Genomic DNA, 24,948 nt, shown 5'->3' with positions numbered 1-24,948 from the left:
CCACTGACCTCAATCGCTCCTCTCCCATGTGACAGAAAGGAATCCTCAGCGTCACAGAATGATCTTTCACCTGGACTATATGGAGCGTTTCAAGTAGGAGGTGGAGGAATTTTGTAATGTTTCCCTTTAAAAAAAAAAAAAAAGACATCAAACCTTCCACGCTAGGGAAAAAAATTCCCACAATAAGAATCCTAGAAGGAAAACAAGATAAATGGAGTTCACAGCACTGCACAGTGAAAATACCCTGCTTGTTATTCAATTTACAAACTGTTAGTGCAAGTGTAGAGAAGTCTGTCAAACTTGTTGAAGAGAAAACTGGGACTTGGCTGGAAAAAGAAGCAGAGAAAGGATGTGAACTTTGTTAAAAAGAAAAACATATCAGTTGAGAATGTTATGTGCTCCAAGAGGAAGGTGAAAACAAATACGCACTTCAAGTGTAGTTAGCTAGGTGACTAACCTCAAAAACAGCAGGAAGCGACCAAGGAAACAGGCCAAACTGCTAGAAAAATAAATGGATTTCTTCACTGATTGCTTTCCAGAAATGTGCAGTACCCCCAAAGGACCCCCGCAACCATCTATGGAAATGTGCCAATTATTGATTATGTATTTAATGCCATGATACTTCTTAACTCTAGGGATTCAGCAATATAGAATCTCAAACCTATTTAATAAGAAACAAGACTGAAGAGACTTGCTCAGCACAGAATTAAACATGACCCAGTGTTTATTGACTCCTGCAACATTTTATTTGCTTTATTTCACTTTTTTTAAATCAACATGAACACAAAATGTGCTGGATTGTAAAATACCACCGCATATATTAGTATCTATTGACTCCAAAGTGCCAGCATTGTTGACCAGCATACAACCTGACAAGAGAAAGTTTACCAATAACACCCCCTCAAAGAGCCTTGCTGGTAGTACATCACAGTGAAATAAAAAATTATTATTTGCCTGCAAATAGATACCTTTTCTTTTAGATGCAAGTGGAGTTTTAGCCAGCTACTTGCAAAAATCATTTAAGTTCAAGCAGAATGGAACACTTATAAGAAACAAAAGGTTACAAAAATGAAATCATGATTTTTTTTCCTACACTACTTCTGCAGAAGTCATTTGCTCACAGGAGCAAGGATATCCTGGCGGGTGAAAAAAAGATTAATGAGAGGACATTTTGCTTAACAGCCTAACAAGTCAGGTCCAGCCTTAAGAGTACAAACAATATAGCCCCTCCATAGGACCACCGTCTTCTGTTTTGTTTCAAACTTATTTGTCCTCTCTCAGCTGTCTTACACAAGCAGCAAGCCCTGTTGGGAATGATAGTTTATTGGAGTATGCATCTCTTCCAACAGGATCTACATGAAATGAAGTCACAGTGAGAAAGACAACTGATTATTTCTTTAGAAGCCATAGCTTCTCCAACACTGGCCATTTAAAAATCCAGATTGGATTTTTTCTTCTAAAAAGAAATATGGGGAAAATATTTGGGGGAAGTGCCATGGTCGGTGTTCTACAAGAGATCAGCCTAGCACAGGGGTCGGCAACCAAAATAGCAGGAAGAGCCTTCCCTGCTCTCCGCCCCCATTCGGTTAAAAATAAAAACAAACCCCAATTCAAGAGCTGTAATGCATGTAAATATGAGAGGGTCCTTAATAAATAACATCAAACCATACTTTTTGTTAACTCCTATTTTAAGCTCAGTGCACACACAAAGATTTGTGATGCGATACAGGTTTACTGTAGGATGTTCAGAAACTTTTTACATATTCTATTTCCTCACACTTTACATGTGTGTTTGTACCACTGTCTTCCTGACTTTCACTCCCAAACCTTCTATCTCTCTGCAGAACACTGGGGGAGTTATCCTACATTTCGAGAATGCATATCCTTTGCTATTTAGATATGACATTCATTTTGGGGCTTTTAGACATTCACAGTTTATTGAAAACAATAGGAGTTTTTTTTATTTTGTTTTTTTAAACTTTGCAATTACAGTGTTGGGAGCCACAAAGATGTCCTTAAAGAGCTGCATGTGGCTCTGGAGCCGCAGGTTGCAGCCCCTTGGGATAGATAATCAGAATGGTCCCTTCTGGTCTTGGATTCTATATTGGGGGGTGAGGGAATGTGTGGAAAGGGTAGGGCGGGGGCGGGGGGAAATCAATGAAAGTTTCACATTGCTTTTATTTGGTGTAGAGCAGTTCTGCAGATGGGAGTGATGAAGGCACACATTCACCTTTGTGTACAAACGAGATGCTGGTGCCTTTGGGAGGACTGAAAATTAAATACACTGGAGAAAAAAAGTCTGTTTTCTCAGCCAGATGGCACATGCTGCTTAGTGGTATATATTTTAAACACTTTGCCATGAAACTGAAAGCCGGAAAGAAACTCCTTAAGTCTGTATCTAGAGAAATAATTCATGCATTTTTATTATCAGTACACTTGCTAAAAAAAACAAAACCCCAACAAAAACCACCTCTTTGCTCTTGTGTAGCAGTTTGCAAGTCCCCCCCTCAAGAAAAAGTGGAAGAAATGTAAGCAAGAATTCAAAAATAAGGCTTCATTATATGGCTTGTTAAAATTAACATGAAAAATATCCAAGAAGAGCCCTTCCACTGAGCTCTGACCTGCGATGAGGATAAGGAAGAATATTTTATAATCATGTATAGTCAGTCACTTTATGTTTAAATTGTACATACTGAGAGATGAAAAGTTTGTTTCTTCCAGGTAAATCATATCAAACACTTCTATCTAAACCAAAAGAATACAGGTGGAAACTGAAAACATTCAGCAAGTATATATTCTTTACAATAAATGCACAGATTTCTCCATACACCACAAGCACACTGCTGGGGCCATGTGCTGGCGGCAACAACAACAACTAAAGTATCATTAATATCCAGACCCTTTAAAAAATGTACACACTAGTTTGTTTTCTGCAGGTGATGTGATTCACACCAATATCACTAATTCACGGACCACTTATATACTGATTGCTTAGGGTTTCTGAACTCTGTCATAAACAATGAGTTTTCAGTACATTTGTCCCCTCAAATAATTCAAAAACACCTTTAAAGTATATTTAAGAATGTAGGGGAAAAAAACACGTTTGCATAGAGACACAAGCTATTAAAACATATTCCCCTGCAGCCAGGCTTTCAGAGAGATCAGCATTTATCCATTTACAGAAATTCAGCTTTCCAGGGGGTCACCTATTGCTTTCAGTTAAGACTTCTGATTCCTCTAGAATTAGAATTTCAAGCTGATTAGGTTTCCTTCAGGCCCATTCTGTGCTCTTCTGATACATCTGCAGTGAAAGAATTTTACTTTACAAAGGAAACGTATCAAATTACATGCCTTATTTGAGGGAACCTATTGTGATTTACAGGAATCAGGGATGACTGTCATCTCACCATCTCAAATGGAGATTTCTCATTCAGCAGGAGGTATGCCCTGAAGACACACACAAGACAGGACAGGACAAGTGGAGTTAAAAACCACAGGATCACATGTGGCTCTCAAGAAGAAATCTGAGAGGAAGGCGGTCTGGCCAATACTGGGTCACTTGAATGCAGACTTCAAAAATGCCAGTAAGGATGGCCCTCTTTAGTCTTAGACACAGGGTGATCATAGTTCCCTATGCTAAATACAAGACACCTGCTAAAATTGCTGGAATTCCAGCAAGTTCAATGGAAACCAATCACTCCCCACCCTCCAACATGCCAGAAAATATCCAGGGCCCAGCAGGCATAGGAGGACCTCAGGAGGTGGGGTGGGAGAACTTGGGCATAGAGGTAGTATGACTTGTATTTGGATGCAGGGGCCATCAGGGCTCAAACCAGCACCATATGGTGGGTCTGAGAAGGCGGTGCCATTCCTGCTTGATTCACTTCAGCTGATCATCCAGCTGTTCTTGATTGCAGTGTGGGTTGGGGGTGGAGGGATGTTAACCAAACATTATAACTCAAAAGCTATGTGGGGGTGGCAGGGGGATGTGAGCTCAAAAAGTTTGAAAACAGCTGTGGATGCAGGGAGGAGGTAGCACATGGTGTAGAAAGCTAAGGGCTGTGTGTGGGCAGGCAGGCAGCTCAGACTGCATTCAGGGGATAGCTCAGGGCTGTAGACAGGATAGTAGCTCAGTGCAGGGAGGAGATAATAGGGGCTGTGTGCCTGGAGGCTCCTCTGCAGTCCCTTTTCCCTGAGGGCTCTGGAAGCCATGGAGTTAGGCCCCCACCTCTGCAACTCTTATGGCTGTGTGAGAAAAGGGGGCTAGGAGCTGAGCTCAACCCACTGACCGGCAAGGGGAGAGGAGGGAACACCAAGGCAGCCTGCGCCACGTCACTGGAGCAGTTGCCCTCCATTGCCCGGCTCTGGTTTCCTACCTCCGAAAAGGACGGGAGCAGGGGGAAGCAGAGGAGGGGTGTAGGGAGTTGTTCCCTGCGCTGGCCTGCAATTGTACTGCACTTTCAGGAGGCAACATCCCTGGCAGTGCCACCCAGCTCTGCCCATGAGCTCTGTAAGCTTCTGCCACACAGGGAGCACTGGGAGGTGGGATTCTGCCCCACTGCACCCAGCTCCAGCAGGTAGCAGAGGGGGAGGTGCCCCAAGGATGTGGCTCAGCCATGGGGCTCCTGCCTTCAGCCCCTGTGGAGTTGACAGGGCTTGAGCATTCAGCCCTGCAGCATGGGGGAGGGGGGAAAGGAAGGGAGAGAATGCCAGGGACTGTGGCTTCAGCCAACGTGTGGGGGGTGATGGCACACCACTGGTGATCAAGATTACAGACAGATAGCTCTTGCATCAGCCCTGTAAGGTGTGCCAGGGCTCAGGTTCTGTATTTCAACATCAGAGGCCAATGGTCCCCCAGCCCTCATGAAGAACTCCTGCTTTAGACGGAGGGGTGACACTCCTCCCCCTTACCCACCTCTCCTCCTACCTGCCTCCTCCTGCCTCTCCACCCCACCCAAGGTTGCCATGTGCTCTCACTGACTGGGCATCACCTGCTTCAGCTCAGTCACTAGCCACAAACAAAACAGGCCTGGGGCTGTGCTGACTTGACTGACTAGAGAAGAAGCAGAAAACATGGGTCACTTTGTCCTTTCTTTTTAAAAAAGCAGGACACCTGCAAGAGGGCTGTAATATAGGACTGTCTCATTGAACAGGACGGATAGTCACCCTACTTGAAGAACACAATCGGCTCAAAGTAAGCGTTGATAGGCCTGTTCTGGAATTCCTATTGCCATTTCTCATGCCAGAAAAGCTGCTGCCATTATATCTTGTGCTGCTGTTGCACTTTTGCCATGAGCTAGATGGCTTGAATAATGTCAAGGCCCTGAAGTTGAGAGAGCATAGCTCTCACATGATCACTCATTCTCCAGGCCCAGTATCACAGAAGCCATGTGCTTGCCCACAGTTGCTCCCCTTCTAGCCTGGCATGTGACACACTGCATCAAGTGGGTGGGTTAAGCTGGGAAAGAAAATTCACAACTGGCAGGGCTCCCTCAAAACCATTGTGATCTTCTGCCACAGGAGACTATGGTCCAGTGAGGAAAGCTTACTCTTGGAAGACATTATTAGGTACTGATGTGCATTGACAATCCTGGTATAACTATATTAATGACAAGGGAAACTTCATGCACTATGGCTACAGTTGTTAAACAAGAATGATTCATGTGCTAAATGTGACCAGGATAATTTCCACAACCTCAGTGAGATCTATGCTGAGCAGCTAAGTGCTGGTTTTGGAAGTTATTCATCTAGCTTTCTAACTAATAATTTAAAAAAACCCTGAAAAAAATGTGTTCCTGTTTATCTGAGCCTAATCCTCTTTTTGTATACCTAGCAGCTCAAATGAAGGACGGAAAACAATTGGGAACTGGGACAGTGTCATGTTTTCATTCAAAGTGCACATACAACAAATTAACCAAAGGTCTGAGCTCACAGTGGGCATGAGAGAGAGAGAGAAAGTCTAAATCAGAGACAGTTATTCATCATACATTTGTCAGGCTGCCAAACACATCTTTGCCTTCTACATTCACACTTTTATCGTACACAGGTTGGTATATGGAGACTTGATTACAAATTCTTGGCTTTAAGGGTTCAAGCATGTTGTGTACCATCAACCTTCTCAGCTTACCAGCTGCTTTAAGAAGCAAAACTAAAAATGGGATGTGAACGTTGATTCATCTCCAAATCAAAAAGAAAAAAACAAAACAAAACAGAATTGTGAACAGATGCATAAATGCTTCCCTGCCCTCAGTCCAGGGACTGTGAAAGGGCAAAGCAACTGAATTGCTACTGCTTGACTGTTGAAATGTGAACAAAATCCAAGCAGTTTGATGGCAATATGGATGATTATCCTTTTAGAAAGTAAAAATTCAGGAGAGTTAAGCCAATGCTCTGTGCAGGAAAAGTGATTAGCTGCCCATCAATGGCCCCATATTAAGCATAACAGAAGATGACCCTCTACAAATACCTAATTTAATTTCACATTTCCAATATCTTTCATTGCCCATCTGCATCTGCAACAGATTTTAATTTGTAAATCTCCTTCCTATTCAGCTAAGACATTTACATAAAGTGCAAATAAGACTCAGGTTTTTCCCCCCACTGGTGCCAATACTTGTTATCTTTATTGCTGCTATCACTAAAGGCCAGCTGGCGTAGCCACTTGGATTAGGCTTGGTGATATTCTTCTTTTACTAAAACCCTGGTTATTTTCTTCAGTTACAGGCAAATAAACACAAGGGTTCCTTTTGCCAGATGCAGGCATGATGGGAGGCTACTGTGAGTACCATCAGTGTAATATGGAGGTGTTAGACAAATCAGTACATTCCTGTGGATAAGAAGAATGTCCAGTGGTCCATTGGAAAAGTACAAGTCATCTTTGGATCTCATCATTTGCAAAGAGTTCAGGAACAGTTGTTATAAAATCACTAAGGCAGCAGATCACCATTCAGTCTTCATGCAGAGCTGCTTCTCTCTTCCCTGCACCTACAGCGAACAATTGAGAAATGCAGTTAAGTTATAGTAAGCATTTTGAACATCTAATGCAACAGCAGTAATCAGAAGACTCAGCAGAGGGAAAGTAATATCTATGAAAGAACCGCCATACTGGGCCAGACCAATAGTCCCTCTAGCCTGGTATCTCATCTCCTACAGTATCCAGTGTCAGAGGTTCAAGGGGAGTATACCAAACAGGACAGTTGGAAGAATCTACCCTTTGGCAGAGATTTAGGCCAACTGTGTGGTCCCATGTGATTCTGTAGTGACTGTGACATCACAGCATGGTGCATGCTGGGTGAAACAGAAGTGCTTTGAATTCTTTTCAGTAAAGATTTATGGAAAAAAAATCATACCAGTTAAATTCTTAAACTTTTTTTTGGCTTCTGCTCTTTCTTCAGCATCAAAATACCACACAGTCATGGCATATCTGTGAACAAAAGGCAACGATTTATACCTTACTCCCAAGAGGATACTAAAACACCTAAGAACACTAGGTTTTTATTCTCATACAGAGAGCTAAAAAAACACTAGTTTGTCTATTGTACAGCTGGAAGCAGATGAATAAGGAACTAATTTGACATGTGGGAGATAAACATACAAGTGAACCTCTGTAGATACAAACTGGTGTGTATATAAAATCCAAGGGAGAATTAGTGCTGTACCTCTTGGGAGGCATAGCACAGATCTGGCAGAGGAAGGGCAGAAATCACTTTAATATCTTTCCATTCTAGGTGCTTCAGGTGATAAAACAACGTCCAGAGCGACCTAGCTAACTTGGAGGATTGCTCTGACATATGACAGCCTCGCCTGGCCTGGTTCACCTATGGTTGGGGGCAGCAGCAGCCACAAACCCTGTAATGCTACATGATAGGTCTATTCCAAAGGAGTCCCACGCTCCCACTCATTCTGGCTGATTTATGCAGGGCCTACCTGCGGAATTCTTTTCTATACTACAAATGTGTTTGCTTACAGCAGGTCAGCCTTTTTCCTTGGCTGCAGGTCGGTACCCAACACCTTATTTACCTGGTTGCATAGGAAGGTTGTACTTCGTGTGGGTTCCGTCGGTCAGACCAGAAAAAAAGTAACCTGTCAAAAATGGGCTCAACATCTGCTACATAGGACTTTCCTTCTGGGAATATTCGAAGAATTCCACCATGCAGCTGAAAGTAAAGGAAAGGATTATTTTTCCCTCAGACATGCATACACATGACTGGATGTTTTCCTCTTTAAACACACAACAAATGTGGAGTAAAAGTTTTGGATAGTGCAAGAGCAGCACATTGCAGTGCTGGAAAACGTGTGTTGCATGACGTTAGTCATTTTGATTTTAGCAAACAGTTCAGATTGATTGAATATAAATATCTGTTTAAAGAAAGTCTCCCAAGATGAAGCAGCAATGGCTTTTTTGAGACAGGACTTCCCCCATCACTGTGGCCCTGCTACAAACATATAGCAACCACTTGAGCTCACGGTCTCGTTTCTAAAGGTATTTAAGACTCACAAGAAGACTCTTTGTTCATTCGTGCAGACGTCACTGCATGGCCCACATGCTGACTATCAAGGGGCTTTTCAAAACCCTTGTACTGCAGCCACACACAAGTTCTTTTTTGGGTCCGACAGTGGAACATTGCACTGGACATGAATAAGCAGGTTTGCATTTTGAATATAAAACTGCATAAACATAATTTACTCTTCTCACTTCTTTTGGCCCTGGTAGCCTGGCCTCTGTCACCTTTCTTACTCCGGTTTTGGGCGGTCTCACGGCACAAAGTTTGTACCAACTGACCTGCGTCAGTGCAAGTGCCTAGGGTACAAGTCTGCAGTAGGTGGGCCATGCCATCTCTCCTCCCCTCTGTTGTCAGATGCTACCAGCGTAGTGCTCTGCTCTCTCCAATGTATCACTCGGCTGCGTGCGTGTGTTCCCTCTGTGCACTGCCCCAGCTCTGCAGATAGCCGACACAGCAGACCCGAAGAGAACCCCCAATGACCACAGAGTCTAGTAAGGTGCGAAGGCATGTCGGCCAGGTTTATTGCCGTATTGGACACAATAGTAGTTCCCTGTAGCCTTCTTAGTTTAAGTCAGGGCATACTACAAATACGCACCCACGATCAATGGACTCGGCTCAGTCAGCGGCAGGACTTTCCACTGCCCCCTCGGCCAGACCCAGACCACACCCCAGGAGTACATTCTTATACACAGGTACAAACAATTTACACATCACTCCTGACGTATTGAGGTACAACCCTTCTACATAGTCAGGTGCCGCCTCTCACCCGTACATCATATTACCCTTTTGCCCCTGTCATTGGGATGGGTCAGCCTGTTCTTTCTTATCTGTGGAATGTTCCAGGGTAGGGTGTTCTGGTACCATGTTCATACTTCAATATGCTAGGTAGATATGTTTATGCAGCATCAACCCTCTTCTTGCCAACTTCTGTGAGCAATGCATTCCTTTAGCTCACAGCTGAACTTTGCTTTCTGTTAGCAAAGTCTTGACCATTACTTTAGTTCAGGCCTAAGGCCTCATACTGGGCCTGTACTTACTACACCCTCCAACATCCTCCTAGAGGACTAAGCAAAGTGCAACAGATTAAGCAGATGGTCATATTTTTTCCACTGTAATGTGTGTGGGTATTATTCATAATGTATTGGAGGTTAAGGATTGTCTTCTATAACACAGGATGTTTCAGTGGCAGCATCTCTCAAACATTAAATCTCGTCTTGGAGCTTAGTGAAGAAAGTGCGTTGGCACAAAGAGGTAGGCTACTTTATATGACCAATGCCTGTTAGGAAGGTGATCTAAGCTGTATCTGACCAGGAAATAACCTAGGAACAGATGTGAAAGTGTTCTAACAATGTAAGTCTGAAAAAACAGACTGATTTTACAAGCCCTTATCTTGTTTATTATTTAAGGTCTGATAAATCCCCCTATTCGGGGCTGAAATAATTGCCATGCAATATTACAACAGGTATGGAACCATAAAAAAGAGCCAGCTCTCCCCATTCGGCAAAGCAACTCACAGGATGTGGCCAGCGAGGTAGGGAACTGCACCTGACGCTCATTACCCTTAAGAAGTGTGCTGGGATCCCTTGAATGGAAGGGATTTGAAGACCTGGGGAGTATATGGGGACAATGCCTCCCATGCCCATGAATTTAGGAAATCTGTAGGAAAACAATCTGCCTAAACAGCCACTGCCTCAGTGTGGCCCCATTAGTCCTCATCCAGCCCTGCTGCCATTGGCCTAACAGTGGCTGCAGAGGGAATCCACGCTCAGATATCCAGGAGGCTAGGCAGGGGACAGGGCCACAAAACACAGCTAAGTTCCCTGCCTTTCTGATGATGAGATCTGCAAACCTTCACTGACATGGCCGCCAGCTGAGATACCTCACTCCCTTGGCGCTCCAACCCCATGACTCAGGGGACTGCCGGGGGGGAGGGGAGGAGCTTGAGAGGACCAAGATTCAAGGCTTCCCACAGACCAGATTAACTTTTTTGGGGTCCTGAGATTAGTAGATTTTGTGATCCCTTCCCCAGTCTCTGGGGTGAGAACAAAACAAGGGGTTCAGTGTGTGGGAAGGGCCTGTCAGGGAATGGGATAGGGATGAGGGCTTGAGTGGGACGTAGGGTGATAAAGCAGGCTGGGAGTGGAGGTCTGGCATGGAGGGAGGGTGCAGGAGAGGACTGAGGGTGGCATCCCTGGAAAGCAGGGAAGGTGCAGCAGTGGACTGGGGGGTGGGGTACGTGGCCACGGGGAGCGAAGGTTGCAGGAGCAAGGGAGGGTACAGATTCTGGCTGTGAGAGGGGCCAAGGGGGGCTGCGGGAGCATGGAGGGGGTGCAGAAGCAGGCTGGGGGTAGAGTGTCTGGCCAGGTGGGGTGGTGCAGCAGCAAGGGAGAGTGCAGGAGTGGACTGGAGGTGGGAGAGCCAAGTGAGTAGCGGGTACAGGAGCAGATTGAGAGTGGGAGAGTTGGACAGAAAGGGGTGTAGGAACAGGCTGGGGCCAGGAGTCAGACAGCGGGGGTGCAGGAGCAGGCCAGTGGTGAGAGAGCCGAGCAAGAGGCGGGGTGCAGGAGTAGACTTGGGTGAGAAAGCAAGGAAGGGAGGGGTGCAGGACCAGAGCAGGGTGGAGGTCCAAGCAAGCACGGGGTGCAGGAGAATGCCAGGGATGGGAATCCGAGGAGAGGGGCAGGAGCAGGCCATGAGTCAAAGAGCTGGCAGAAGGGGGGTGGCAGTGAGTGCAGGGGCAGGGAGGGTGCCTGCCTGGCTCTGTGTTCCCAGGTGCTTCCCTCCACTGCTCCCATTAGCTGAAAGCTGGCCAATAGGAGCAGTGGGGAAACCATCCCATGAGCACTTTCCGGCACTGCATTCCCCCAACTGGGGAAAGTGGGAGTGGCCACACATGGAGCCGCGTTCTCCCCTCCTGCATGCTGGATCTACAGCAGAAGGCTGGTGTTGGGCAAGAACCTCCTGAGGGGCGCGGTGCCAGTGTGGGCTCCCTGTTGTAGTGGAGGGGCAGGGTGAGAACCTTGTGGCCCATCTGCAAGGAGGCTGTGGACCACTAGTGGTCCACAGACTGCAGTTTGGGAGCCAGCGCTCTAAACGAGGGGTGCGCAAAGTGGGGGAGAGCCCTTGTAGAGGAGAGGGGTGTGTGAAATTTCATAAGGTGGCGCAGCACGATTGGCTGCTGGGTCTCAGGCTCATCCACCTCATTAAAAATGTTGAAATGTGGTCCCGTTTAATGTATGTGCATCCGCATTTATATACTCATTCATGAAGTTTTTACATTCTACATTCTTACTTTCTTACACATGCCGAAAAGTGAGGTGTTTTTTTTCATATCAACATAACCAAAATTTCCATCAATTGGATTACGTTAGAGAGGTTGGGGGGGGTGGGCTGCTAATTGTAAGTGGGGCCCCAACATAAAAAGTTTGCTTACCCCTGCTCTAAACAAAGCTAAAAAGCCAGCAGCCCAGCACATGAGCTGTTCTACAGCAACAAATTGGAAGGAGAGGAGTGGGAAAGGGGAGAGAAGGAGAAAAAAAAATAGTAAGGAAACAGAATTCAGTTTCAATCTTCTTTCTTGCTAAAAGCAGCAAGAAAAGCCAAAACATGACTGAAAGGGCTCTTTAACCAGCTGTTCAAGACAGACAAATTGTTTCTAGGCCAGCCTTCCCTGGCCTAGGAATAGGGGAGATTACTTTTGGAACCTTTGGCTCACATACCTTTGAGTCCCAGTTCTTATTCAGGTAATAAATACAGGTGATACAGCGCCCATCACCATTTGGATTGTCTACGTGACGAACATAGCCAGTTCCGTTCCCAGGGTAGCAAGCCACCATTGCCTAAATGAAAAACAAATATTCATCAGCTAAATTCCCCAAGACCCTCTCTTTGTTTTTTTTAAACCTTCCTAAACAGGTGATTTGAGTCTAAATTCCAAATTATTCAGCATATCAACCCAATGATCCCAGTGGATGCTATGAAGGGGACAGCACCAGTCATGTAAGTTCCTTTCCTCACTTGCTCGTGCCAATTCCATACTTGTAATGCATTTGGTGTATAAGAGCAAGTACATTGGAATGGAAAAGCTTTGTTTTCAGTGATATTCAAAAACAAAAAGGGACCAACTTACTATTATTGAAAAGCTACATAACTTTCAGCAGATGCCTGTTATTCAAGAGGCGTTTATAAGGCCTCATGAGACTGGTTCATCTGAATTCTTGGTCATAGTGAAAGCAGATAGCCATCTTAACATGCTGAAGTTTTGTCATGTGCACACATCCTCTACTCCAAGTTTCAAGCACACAATTCTCATGTCCAAAAATATCACATGCAGCTGCAAATTCAGGTTCCCCAGGAGTAGAGTGTGCTGAGATATGCTAATCTTTTGGGCTGTGCTTGAACCAGGCTATATGTGTTTGCTGTCACAGGCTGAGCCATAAAAGTAGCCAAAAGTTTTCAGAATCACAATTCTTTCTTTGATCTTTCTCAAACCTGATGATGCAGCCAAGTCATGGTTTGTTTAATTTTCCATTTAAGGATGACAGGAATCAACAGAAACCCAAACATGAATCATTCTGAACCACAGTACAGAACTAAAGCTGGTGGAGTATGCATTCGGCGCTTTTAAAAAATGGTATTTGAAGCACGTACACATTTAACATGAGTTCAGCTCAGAAGACTTATAATCATCAGACAGGGGATTGGATGCTCAAGGGATTATCAATAGGTTACCATGCCTCACATGTCTAAATTATTGGTCTGAATCTGGTCTAAACTGGGAGGGACGGCAGGCGACTTAAGTGCACTAAACTGTAGTAAGGTAAGGCCATACAAGAGTCTTTCCCCAAAAAACTTTTCCTCTATCCTTAAGACTAGAATTGTGGTAGTACAGCCAGCACAATGGGTCCCTCTGAATGTCAGTTAATTAACGCTGGTCTGCTCCCCCAAGGATGGGCCAATTGTGCAAATGACTGTGTACGCAGTTGTTAATTCCCAGCAAAATCCACAGGCACTCCTAGGATTTGTCGTCTTCTTGCAGGATAGGTCTAAGATACAGACTTGTCTGCACTATGGTCATTTCTGGGAACCTGGGTACAAACTGTGTGCCAACCTGTAGTGTAAGCTGAACCTCAATGATATTTCATTACCAACTAAGAAACACCACTAAGGTCCATTCTGCACTGCAGCACTGGATATATCTCTATAACAAGGCTATAGGACAAACCTGAGAGGAACTTATGTTAAATGTGTACGTGCTTCAAAGACCAGGTTTCCCAGACAGTTGTATTTGCAATGTAAACGGAGCCCAAGACTGTGAAATATGGCAAGAGAGGAAAAGCAACACTAATCCTTTGTACGATGGAAACAATATAGTTTGGCTGATTGAGATGCCCTGGCTTGGGAAAACAGGGTGTTTGCACAACATTAGGATGTGCCTGGATGTTCAAAGCAGGCATTATTTGAATAGCAACAACTTGTTCAAATAAAAATTCAGCGTAATTGCTGCTGGAAAAAGGTGAGCTTTTATCAGAGTTTGTCTCTAAGGGTACATCTACACCACAGCGGAGAGTTGCAGTCGCTAGCACTGGCAGATGTACACATGCTAGCTCTGCTCAGACTAGTCCCCAGACTAGCAGTTCATGGCATGAACACACTAGGATCTCAGACAGGGTTGTATTCAAGCAGATAGCCAGAGCTGCTGCATGTGCTGCCGCAGTCACACTGCTATGGTTAGTGTGCTGACTCAAATCGGACCAAGCACGTGTGTACATCTTCCTGAGCTGTGACCTACACCAGTGTTTCTCAACCCCCCCCCCCCCCCCCCCGCTTTTTTTTTTTTTTTTTTTTTTTTTTTTATAAAGTACTCCTTTCCTTAAAAAAAAAAAAAAAAAGGTAAGTACCCCCGGACATCTCTTGTGTACCCCTAAGCGCATGCGTACCGTCACTTGAGAAACATGGTCCTAAGGTAATCTCAGGTCTCGAAACAAGTGTTATTCAACCTTTCCATATCGCTGCACCCTTTTCAGGAGCCAGATTTGTTTTGCATACCACCAAGTTACACCTCACTTAAAAACGACTTACTTACAAAAACATCACAGAAGACTGCTGCTGAAAACTTGCTGGCTTTCTACCATCTTATTATCAGATAAAAGAACCAGAATAAAAATACTGTACTTCCATTTCAGCATAAGGCATATGAAGCAGTAGAAACAAGTTACTGTCTGAATAAACTTTTAAACTATACTGACTTTACTAGTTTTTTTATGCAGCCTGTTGTAAAACTGAGCAAATAAGTAGATAAGTTGATGTATCCCCTGGAAGACCTCGGTGTATCCCCACGGGTGCTCACACCCGTGGTTGAGAAACACTGAACTACACCTCCCAGATGCTATGTCAGCACAGCCTGAGGCCCAGAGCCTTAGAGGTACTTAGGGGTTGATCTGTTCAGTGCTTCAAGCCCAAACCCTTAGGTTTCCTGCCAACTAGTGGAATCTTCTGCCGAAAGCTAGCCACCTAGACCCCTTGCACAATGCATCCGGAGAGTTGGAGCCTGCCTACAACAGGGATCCTCAGAAGGCAGCAGGCTGAGCAAGTAAAATGCCAAGGAGGGGCTCAGGGGAAGGAAAAAAAAAAAAAAAAAAAAAGGTGGGGAGGAAATCAGGCCCTGAACTGGCTGACAGGTTAGAGATAGGTGCCTTATTCAGGATCCTCAGCCCCACAGGCCTTCCCCTGAAGTTATACACCTAAGCCAGGTCAGCTGCTTAGATAGCCCCCACCCTGGAAGCCAGAAATCCTCTCCCTGGGCTTGTTGAGGCAGCGAGCTGGGGCGTAAACCTACAAGAAACAAAGCACCTGGGGCCAGTCACAAAAAGGTGCCTCACTGCCATGTTAGGCAACGAGCTCCGAGAACTGAGCCCCAGAGGGATTCACAAAAGCCTCATCAAGCTGCCTCTGAACACTGCAGGCCCTTCAACACTCTTGGCACTTGAATATCTACAGTAAAAAGTTCCCCCAGCACCTATTTCCTCTGCACCATGTGCGCTCTGCTGCCTCACTCTATATGCCTAAGCCACAAAGCGATGCAGGATTTTTGCTGGGAGGGGAGAGGCACTTTTTCATGTGGGGCTCCTCAGGTGAGCTATTACTTAGGGGTCTTCACTGCTCACTGGCGGGATGTGGGAGACCCTTGCTGAAGCCCCTCCCACCATCTGATAGGAAATAAAGCATTTGAACAAGGAGCTACTACCTCTCAGCAGTGTTCCCTCTATTTTTTTCCATCCGTATCAGAATAAATTTTGTTATGTGCACCCAGGCATGCACAGAGGTGCACCACTAGTACAAAGACACACTGCTGGCTGTGGGCACTCTGCTAATCAGCTGGGCAACATTTGAATCTCTCCTGGGATTGTTGAACATGATGCTTTCCCCTGTTGAAGCTGTTCCAGAATGAGTAGCTAGTAATAATTGGAGCAGGGGGCGCTAGGTGAAGCATCTCCCATGTCCCCAGTGGGTGCTAGAACCACCAGGCTACAGAATCACTCTCACGATGTGCGCTCTCTCTTTGACCTAATCAATCTTTGATTATTAGTTAGGCAGCAGCTGTTTTGAAAATGTCAGGAGTGCCTAATTATCTTTGAGGATTTGGATTTAATACCTCAACACTGAGGCCAGAATCTTCCCAGGTCTCCTCAAATACTACAGTCTAATAAGAAACTTGTGATTTTACTCAGCAGAAGCCTCAAGGTATTAATTATTATTACGATTTTGTATCAGCTGGATCTGCAACCTATAGCATCCCTGGGGATGTATATAGAGAATAATTACCACAGAATCCAAAAGTACTGAATGTGTTTATATAAACAGTTAAATAGGATCTTTCCAGCAGCAGCAGACTCGGGGGCAGAAGAGCACAAGTGAAATATCTTTTTTCCTGGCACTGGTAATATTTGAACGAAGCCTTAAACAATGAAGGGAAATCATTGTGGTCCTCCTAGAGCCTGTTGAAATCATATCAAGTTTTATCAGAGCACTGGCTGGAGTAGCTCCAGCGTAAATCAAGCTGGCCTCAGCAGGGCTTCCAGCTGTTAGTACTGCTTTTGGCTTCATTCAAAAGCAAACAAGAAACAGGAGATGAGCTGAGTGACCCAGACCTAATTTAGGTAATTGGCGAACACTGGTATTTGCCAGTTTAGCACTTGTGCATGCTGCAAGAAATGGAGACTGGACCAGATCAACAAATTCACTATCCCCTAGATAGGGGAGCGTCTAGTACAACATAAAAATTACTGCGTATGGATTTGTATGGATGTATCAAAGGGAATACTTTTCTTTGGGGGCACATCTATTCCCAATAGCCTATTCTGATCTAATATAAATAAATCAATCAGGCAGTAGAAGGATGAATGTGCCTTGTTGTGCTATTTTATATTAGTGAAATCAGCTGCAACCACTTAACTTTCCACTGCAAATACTCAAGGCTAAATCTCAGCTACTGTCCTCCTTTTAATAAGAGTGAACCAGCAGGTGAACCTGCTTTCATTAGGCTGCAATTTGTTGGTGTCAAAAATATACCATGGTCTAATACTGCAGATTATTCCTCACATCAGTGTATACACACATTTAGCTGGCTAAAAGTAAACAATCACAAATTAAAGCCCTAAAACCATGGAGTGTTATTTGTGATCTATTTGCAATGAGATCATAGAGAGAGATACGTTTGATTGATTTGGCATCTGTCTCAATTTTTCTATTTAGGAAACCTAGGGAATTTGGAAAACACGAAGGAATCAAGAATCCTAGTGTTTCTGCACTGTCATTATCTGAGATGTTCGTTTATACCCACTTGGGAAACCTAACCACCATTAAATGAGAAGAAATTATTACCCATACCATGGAGCCAGAGACTGTCAGTGAATTACATGTTGTACCAAAAAGGTTTACAAAAAGGAAATGATTGTTCAATTTGACTTTACCAGAAGAAGAATTCTGTGAATCATGGATGACTGCCACAAAATACAAATGAAGACTCATAGTATACAAAAAGCTAGAGATGTATAAAGAAGGCCCCCCGCCTCCCTCACTTCATTTTCCCCTCCCCCGTCCTCCATGCTTTCCCACTAGGGAAAAAGCCTGATTAATTTTTCTTACTGCTGGCCTGCAGCCACCCCACAATACATGTTGGTATTGTCAGATTTCACAAGCTAAGTAGAATCTGAGTCACTAGCTTCAGAAGAGTTCTTCAAGGTCAGAATATGTTGTTGGGGACACAGTGGGTCAGAAGCTGGCATTTTTCCTCTACACTAACATTGAAGCAGCACCCCAGTGTAGGCACTATAAAAGGTGACCTTTTAGAATAAGATGTAAATGAAAAGTACCGATTATTTGTGATCGCTACAAGTCCCAAACTCTTCTCCAAACCTGGGGTTTTATTTCCAGTGACCAAGTAAAATTGGTCCTGTCTTATTTTTCAGACACCCTGGTAATTTGAGGAAGAAAAGCATATGCTAGAGGCCCTTCAGAGGAATGACTGTGAATCTATTCTTGAAGCTTAGGCTTGCGAGTGTCAGGAGCAACTTTTTTACTGCTCTTCTATAAGGCAGGAAATACATATCAACTAACATGCAAAAATCCACTGATTGAGCTCCCTTTCCTCAGTTCCCAAGACATGGCCTTAGACAATTGGCCTGGTAGTTGCTTTTCCCTTGGATACACTGGGACACATGGGGATGTTCCAGGGACAGGAAAATTTTCTTGCTTTGCTTGCATCTGCTTTGTTGTTACTTCCACATGTACAGGCACGCCTTTATGACAAATGGTCAGGAGCAAGCAGATATTCTTCCTTTAAGTGTGCTCAGTTCCAGGAACCAATACTGCGCTGGGATTCTTAGAAAATCCCATTTACCCCGAACTATGCGGTATCCTATCTGTATGCCCCAACCCAAAAGTCCATCATTATTCAGATTGCCCCAGACTAAGCTCCTTCCTTGATTAGAAGAGGAGAAGGTCTCCAAAGAAGGATCAGCTGATGATCCAAAAACTCTTCCCAGTAGATCTGCTGGTGGGTAAAGAAATTTGACACAGGGCACTTGGCTAACGATGACATCCACTTGTAGGCTACCACCTTGCTGAGTAATTGCAATGAGCGGTGTGCTGACTGGTTTCTCCAGAAGTCCTTGATGAACCTGTAAGTGACGTGGAATCTTTTTTCAGGTAACTATCTTCGACTGATGTTGCCTTTAAATAAAAATGAGCTCCTTGGTGAAGGAGTTTGTGATGGGTTTTGGAGAGCTCTTAATAATGGTTCAAAAATTCATGCTTCCCCAGGACCTAGATAGTGTGAAGAATAGTTTCTAGCTTCGTCATATAACTGAGACAAGAACAACCTGGATGCCTTTCAGGCTTGGGCTGGAGATCAGGATGACAACTGCCAGTTTTGTGAAAAAGTGAGGCATGGAACTCAGGCCAAGAGGTGACTCTTGATATTGTTGGGGGCCCTCTCCAACTGCAACGGAAAGGTACCATTTCAGGAGAAAAGAAAATGTTGAAAGCTATGGAACTACAACCAAAGGTGTATGGAAAAATATGGCAATAGGATCATAATTCTACTTGCAGTGAACACCTTTGTCTCTTCTAATTATCAAAAGAATTAATCTTCATTTATGCAGGAAGGGTGTTGTCATGCTCTTTAACACACATATGTTTGCATTTGCTGTGATTAACATTTCTCTTTTTTCCTCACTGCTGATTGTGTTCTATAATGCTGAAAAAAATATTTTTAAAATTACTCCAATGTAAGCTTCTCTTTATGCTGAAATTTTATTCAGCTGCTGTTCCTCTTATGTTCCCATAGGCAGTTCAGTTTGAGAATGGATTCACTTACTGCATGTTGAGAGCAGCCATGCTATCACCATAAAAGTGGAAATTTATGAGGCTATAGCCAATTAATTACTTTCCATCAGGATATTCAGATTTGGTTTCCAATAAGCAGATGTAAACATGCTTGGTGCATCAATGTAGCAATAAAAGCTGTTTCGGTTTCAGAAACCCACTCCTTAACTACTGAGTTCTGGCTCCTGGCCAGCTAGATGATGGCTTAATGACAGTGCTACGTGCAGAGCGTGAGGGTATCAGCAATCAAACACAAACTTTACTCTAGAGTACACTTCACAAAGAGACTGCTGAAGAAAGGAAACACGCATTTACAGTACATACAATCAATGTACTTCTCATTTCTCATTCTTACTGAAGCCCTCCTTCCTTTCTGCACTTTCATTTCCTATACACATTCTTTTAAGGCTGAAGACCAAAAAGTAGACCGTAGTCTAAACAGATTTTAGAATATTTTTACTTGCACTTTAAACCTCCATCCTCCTCACCCAGACCCATCATCCAAAAAGCATACTATTTCATTTTTATGATCCAGAAATAAAGCTTAGATGAACTTTTCTAACAAGAAGGCATTAAACATCCAATAGCGTACTCTGTATACTCTAATGAGCCACAAGAGAGACAGTGACCAAGGGCTCAGCCTCATAGAAAAACAAGTTAATAAATGGAAGTTCATTAAGGAAATCTGTAGAGAGACTCCCTTTAAGTTCAATTGTCAGTGGGGAATAAAGGCATGGTGACCAGAAAATAAATCTCTTTAAAGATTTAATCAAGGGATTTTATACAGTGTGGGGGATAATTTCATAGTTCCTTTATCATTTGATCCCTGTATGCCTTGTCACCACTTTGACCTTTACCATTCTGTTTTTAATCACCCAGGCTGTGGCTACACTAGCCCCCGCCTTTCGGAAGGGTCATGGTAATGAGCCACTTTGGCAGATGCTAAGGAGGTGCTTCCATGAATATGCAATGCCTCATTATCATAATGGCAGCCACACACATTTCAAAAGTGCTGCTTTCATAATGCATGCTGCCTGTGTAGACTGGGGCCTTTTGAAAGGATCCTCTGATTTTGAAAGGCCCTTCTTCCCAAAACCAAATGGGAAAAGGGGGCTTTCCAAGTCAGGCAGGTCCTTTTGAAAGGCCCTTGTCTACACGGGCAGCATGTGTTTTGAAAGCAGCACTTTTGCAATGTGCGTGGCTGCCCTTATGCTAATTAGGTGCTGCATATTCATGGTGGTGCCTCATTGGCATCTGCTGAAGTGGCTCATTACCATGCCCCTTCTGAAAGGCAGCAGCTAGGGTAGCCATGTCCCACAGAAATAATGACAGAGATGGGGGCATAAGACTACTTATGTGGGCCCCAGGATAAGGTGGGAGAAGTGGCTCTGCACTCCACAAGCAGTATGGCCTCAAGCAGAAGGGACAGAAGCCACTCAGTGCCACCTGGATTATAGGGTTCCCCTCCCCTCCACTTCCTGCCAGACCTCAGAGCTGTGCACAAAATCCAGGGCCTTGAGGAAATTCCACCCAATCACCCCCCAGTCAGTGGGCCTGGATGGAGACTTTGATATACTAAGTAGTGCCTTCTCCAAAGACAATTAAAGTAACTGCATGTATTTTCAACTCTAAGAATGTTAATATAGGGCTTCATCCCAGACTTAATGGGAGGGAATTAAAAAAAACCCTTAAATGGGACTTGGCTTGTGTTAGGGCTGCAACATCAGGCTCCATATCCCTTTTAACTTGCGGATGCTGTGGGAGATGGTAATACTGCCTGCAGGACTTTCAGTGTAGCATACTTGTATGCAATAGCCCCGTTTGGACTACCTCGATCCTGTGCTGCTGAGGGGAAACGGGACTAGGCCAATTTACAGCAGCTGCCGCAGCATCGCACTGTGGACCACAATCCCTCACAGTGCTGAGCCTAGAGCTACTGACCTTTCTGCCCAGACATCTCTCCTTTCTGCTCCCAGCACGCCTCCTGAGAAAGGGCTTCTGAAGGAAAGCAGCATAGAGCTACCTGCACTGATCCTATGCTGCTTCTGCACCTGAGGAATTTTCCCCTCTCTTTGGCCACACAATTACAACCTCTAGAAAAGGAGCCAAAGCACTTGGTGGACTTTAAAATGATTCAACTACTAGGGCCAGCCTCCCGACTGCCTGGGGGGGGAGGGAGGACATGACTGCATGGCCAGTCCCTGCACTTTTTCCTCCCAAGCCACAGAATGACATCATCACACAAATGCGTCCATCTGACGCCCAGGAAGGCTTGGGGGAGGTTGCTGTGGGTGGCTTCAGGGGGCTGTAAGAGAGATGGGGTGGAGCTGGAAACAGGTGAGGGAAGGCACAGGCACACCACCAGGCCAAGGCAGGGAAGGAAGGTGCCACTCAGAGTTGTGTACCAGCTACTGCTACTAACTCCTCCCCTCCTCAAGGCTTCCATGGGGGGAGGGTCAGGGAGCCAGCCCATGGCAAGGTGCCTCTTAGAGCTAAGCTCTGGCTGCCACTACTGACTTCCTGGGCTGGACAGTGGTATGTGGCTGTTGTCAGCAGCAGCCGCTGGAGCTCAGCTCTGAGCAAGACTCCCTCCTCCTCCTCCACTCCTGAGGATGGAAAGTGGCGCTCAGGGGCAAGGTCCGGCTGTCACAACTGACAAGGGGAGCCACTTCCTGCTGCCTGACCCGGGGGGCGGGGGGGCTCACAGAGCCACGTGACCAGCCCATGGCGGGGAGGGAAGGTGATGGTGTCATTTTGTCACCCAAGAGGAAAAACAATTATAGAGAGAGAGAAATTAGGAGGAAACCTCAGAACTCCACTGTGACTCCTCCCTACATTCTCAAGGCTAACTTGGCTTTGGCTTCTGAAGCTATGCAAGCAATACCAAGCAGCATGAACGCAGAGATGAATGGCATGCAAGTGTTTATCACACCAGCCCCACTCAATTAAACTAACTGATGAGACCAGTTATCTCAGCTGTAAATTTAAGTCTACTAACAGTACACTCATGTCTGAACTATTGTGTGTGTAAATTGATATTTATGGGCAAAACCCATTAAAGCGAGCAGAGATCCATTCCTCTTAGAAATAATGTAAATTGTGCGCCCATGGAAAAAATGTAGCCTGTTGGCTTTAAGACCCTGTAGATATACTACTTGAGTTAAAGCAGTACAACCCCTCTTCATGTAAACATAGTTACACCAGTATAAATTTACTTGTACCAGTACAGCTTGTCTCCATAAGGCACAGGAAACAAGCTATTCCAGTATAAGGTGCTGTTACTCAGTAGAACCTCTTAGTTACAAACACTCCAGGAATGGAGGTTGTTCGTAATTCTGAAATGCACGTAACTGAACAAAACAAGATCGTTTTTCTCACAACTAAATACTGATGCAATACAACTTTGAAACTTACTATGAAGAAAAATGCTGCTTTAGTTTTTATTTGCTTTTGTTTTGCGAGGATGGTGTCTGCTGCTGCCTCACTGAATACTTCAGTTCCAAATATGATGCGGTTAACCAATCAATTCGTAAAGCTGAGACTCTACTGTACTGTCATAACTTCACCCAGTCTAGGGTTAGACTGGTAAAACTAGGTTAGTTAAAAAACATAAAACAAACTGCCACCACCCCACAATGAAAAACCCAGTGTAAAATAAACCCTCAGTGTGCAGCACTATATTAATAATACTTTGTACTTCTGCATTTTCTATCTGGAGAGCAATATGACTCACAAAGGCTGCTAAATCATTATCATCTTCATTTTACCAGGGCCCAGAGATGTTAAGCAGCTGCTCAAATTCATACTGCAAGCCAGTTTCAGAGTCCACAGCACAGGTTGCCCGATTCCCATATGTCAGCAAGAACAGCTATTCCATGAATTTTGGCTTCACATATGCACTAGAAAACAAAGCTTTGGTAATTTACTAGGTGGGACAGCAGCAGCGTAAGTACCGATGCTGCAGGACACTGATGTTAACTAAATTTTCTGCTCCACTGCACTCCCTTCTGGATACTTACACGATGGCTCCAAATATACCTCGCTGGAACTATGGTAAAGTACTCTCACCTTCTATCACTGTTGGACAGGAACTACATCCACCTGGATTTAATTAGCACTGATATTACACTCCCATCTCCATACCCCTGCCTTTTTTCACTTCAGGTAGAGTTGGGTGTCATGAAAGCTTATGTCCTAATAAATTTGTTAGTCTTTTAGGTGCCACCAGACTCCTGGTTGTTTATGGCTTGCGGGAGATTTCCAGAGACCAAATTTCAGTGGAGCTCTGTCCAAGTTCAGGAATCTACTAAGCAGAGTAAGTTTACAATACCAGGGCTTCAACGTGACTACCCATGTGCAGAAAATTAACACCACAACCACACCTGCAAGTTCACTGCCTAACGATCTGTCTAACATTCTGGGGCCTGTGGGAGCAAGTCTCCCAGTGCAGGTCATGAGACTCAAGTTCATGAGGCTCAGGCTAGCATTCTGAACACAGGTATAGCTATTAGACAGTCCATCACCCTCCCTAGGCTTCACGGCCCAAACTCCCTCTCAAGATGCAACTTCAAAACAAGCTGCACAGCTATTTTTAGAGGGTTAGTATGAGCCCTGCTAGCCCAAGTTGGTCAACTAAGACTGACAGGCTTGCCCCCTTGGGCTCCAAAATTCTATGACGACATTCCCGTAGAGTCTAAGCACTTCAGGGCAAGCACGTTCTCTGCCTGGTACTTTGTACAGGGTTAGCACAGCAAGACTCAGATCCTGGCAGTGGTGCTGTCACCTGAATAGTAATAATTACATTTATACAAAGTAAGCGATGAAACGGATAAATAACCAAGGGCCATCAAATGCTCAAAGTAAACAGAGAAAGAGCAAGCGTTTCTCCTAATTCAAGTGTTCTCAAACTGGGGCTTGTTCCCTGTAAGCTGTGTGCTTGTGCCAATGCTCAGGAGAGATTCAGATGCCAACCAGCTGATTAGCAGAGGTAGGTTTTGTTTCTATTGGTGGTACACATGTGCATATGCCCCAGGGCGCATAAAAATTATTCCATACATGGATGGAAAAAGATTAGAGGGGGAACATTGGCTGTGACCCCTCAGGGGATTGCAAGATGGTTACAAGGGGGTTGCGAGCTGCCAGCTCCATGGAGCTGACTTCCCTGAGCCCCCAGTAAATTAAACTACACACACACACCCCTCTTAATTTCTTGGGGGTGGGAGGAGTTCCACTCAGTGGCTTGTTACGTGAAAGGGATCACCAATACAACAAGCTTGAAAACTATTGCTCTAACCACCTATTGTCATCTCAGTTATTACGTTACATTTAAAAATAATCAGAAGTGTAACCTAAGTTGAATGCCTGTTTAAATTAGGAGCCTAAATATGAATTTAGGCATTGAATGTTAAATATGTGATCTTGACAATGTCTCATGTTGATCACGGTCAAATATTTAACGTTCCTATACCTGGCCAGCAGGACTGGCATTGCTAATTCTTTTCTTCCTGTGAAAGCACAGCCTGTGAAATATTTAACCACCAGTGACCCTTTCCCATTG

The 24,948-nt window shown here is 44.6% G+C and overlaps 1 protein-coding gene across 3 annotated transcripts in view; it reads right to left on the bottom strand.

Moving 5' to 3' along the window:
* Positions 1 to 729: 729 nt before the first annotated feature.
* LOC142014385 (prolyl hydroxylase EGLN3) overlaps positions 730 to 24,948 on the bottom strand; it is a 42,675-nt gene continuing 18,456 nt past the window's right edge. For 2 of the 3 annotated variants that reach the window (XM_074996861.1, XM_074996863.1), the window contains 4 exons: positions 12,224 to 12,343; positions 8,020 to 8,156; positions 7,350 to 7,423; positions 730 to 6,984 (listed from right to left, as the gene is read on the bottom strand). In XM_074996861.1, the coding sequence (XP_074852962.1) occupies positions 6,947 to 6,984; positions 7,350 to 7,423; positions 8,020 to 8,156; positions 12,224 to 12,343 (369 nt within the window). In that variant the 3' untranslated portion in view covers positions 730 to 6,946. The remainder of the gene's footprint in view (positions 6,985 to 7,349; positions 7,424 to 8,019; positions 8,157 to 12,223; positions 12,344 to 24,948) is intronic. The other variant, XM_074996862.1, reaches the window with a different exon arrangement.

The sequence above is a fragment of the Carettochelys insculpta genome, chromosome 6, assembly GCF_033958435.1.
Source record: "Carettochelys insculpta isolate YL-2023 chromosome 6, ASM3395843v1, whole genome shotgun sequence".
Classification (NCBI taxonomy): Eukaryota; Metazoa; Chordata; order Testudines; family Carettochelyidae; genus Carettochelys; species Carettochelys insculpta.
The sequence above is the reverse complement of the archived record's forward strand: the minus strand, read 5'-3'. Positions and strand labels throughout refer to the sequence as shown.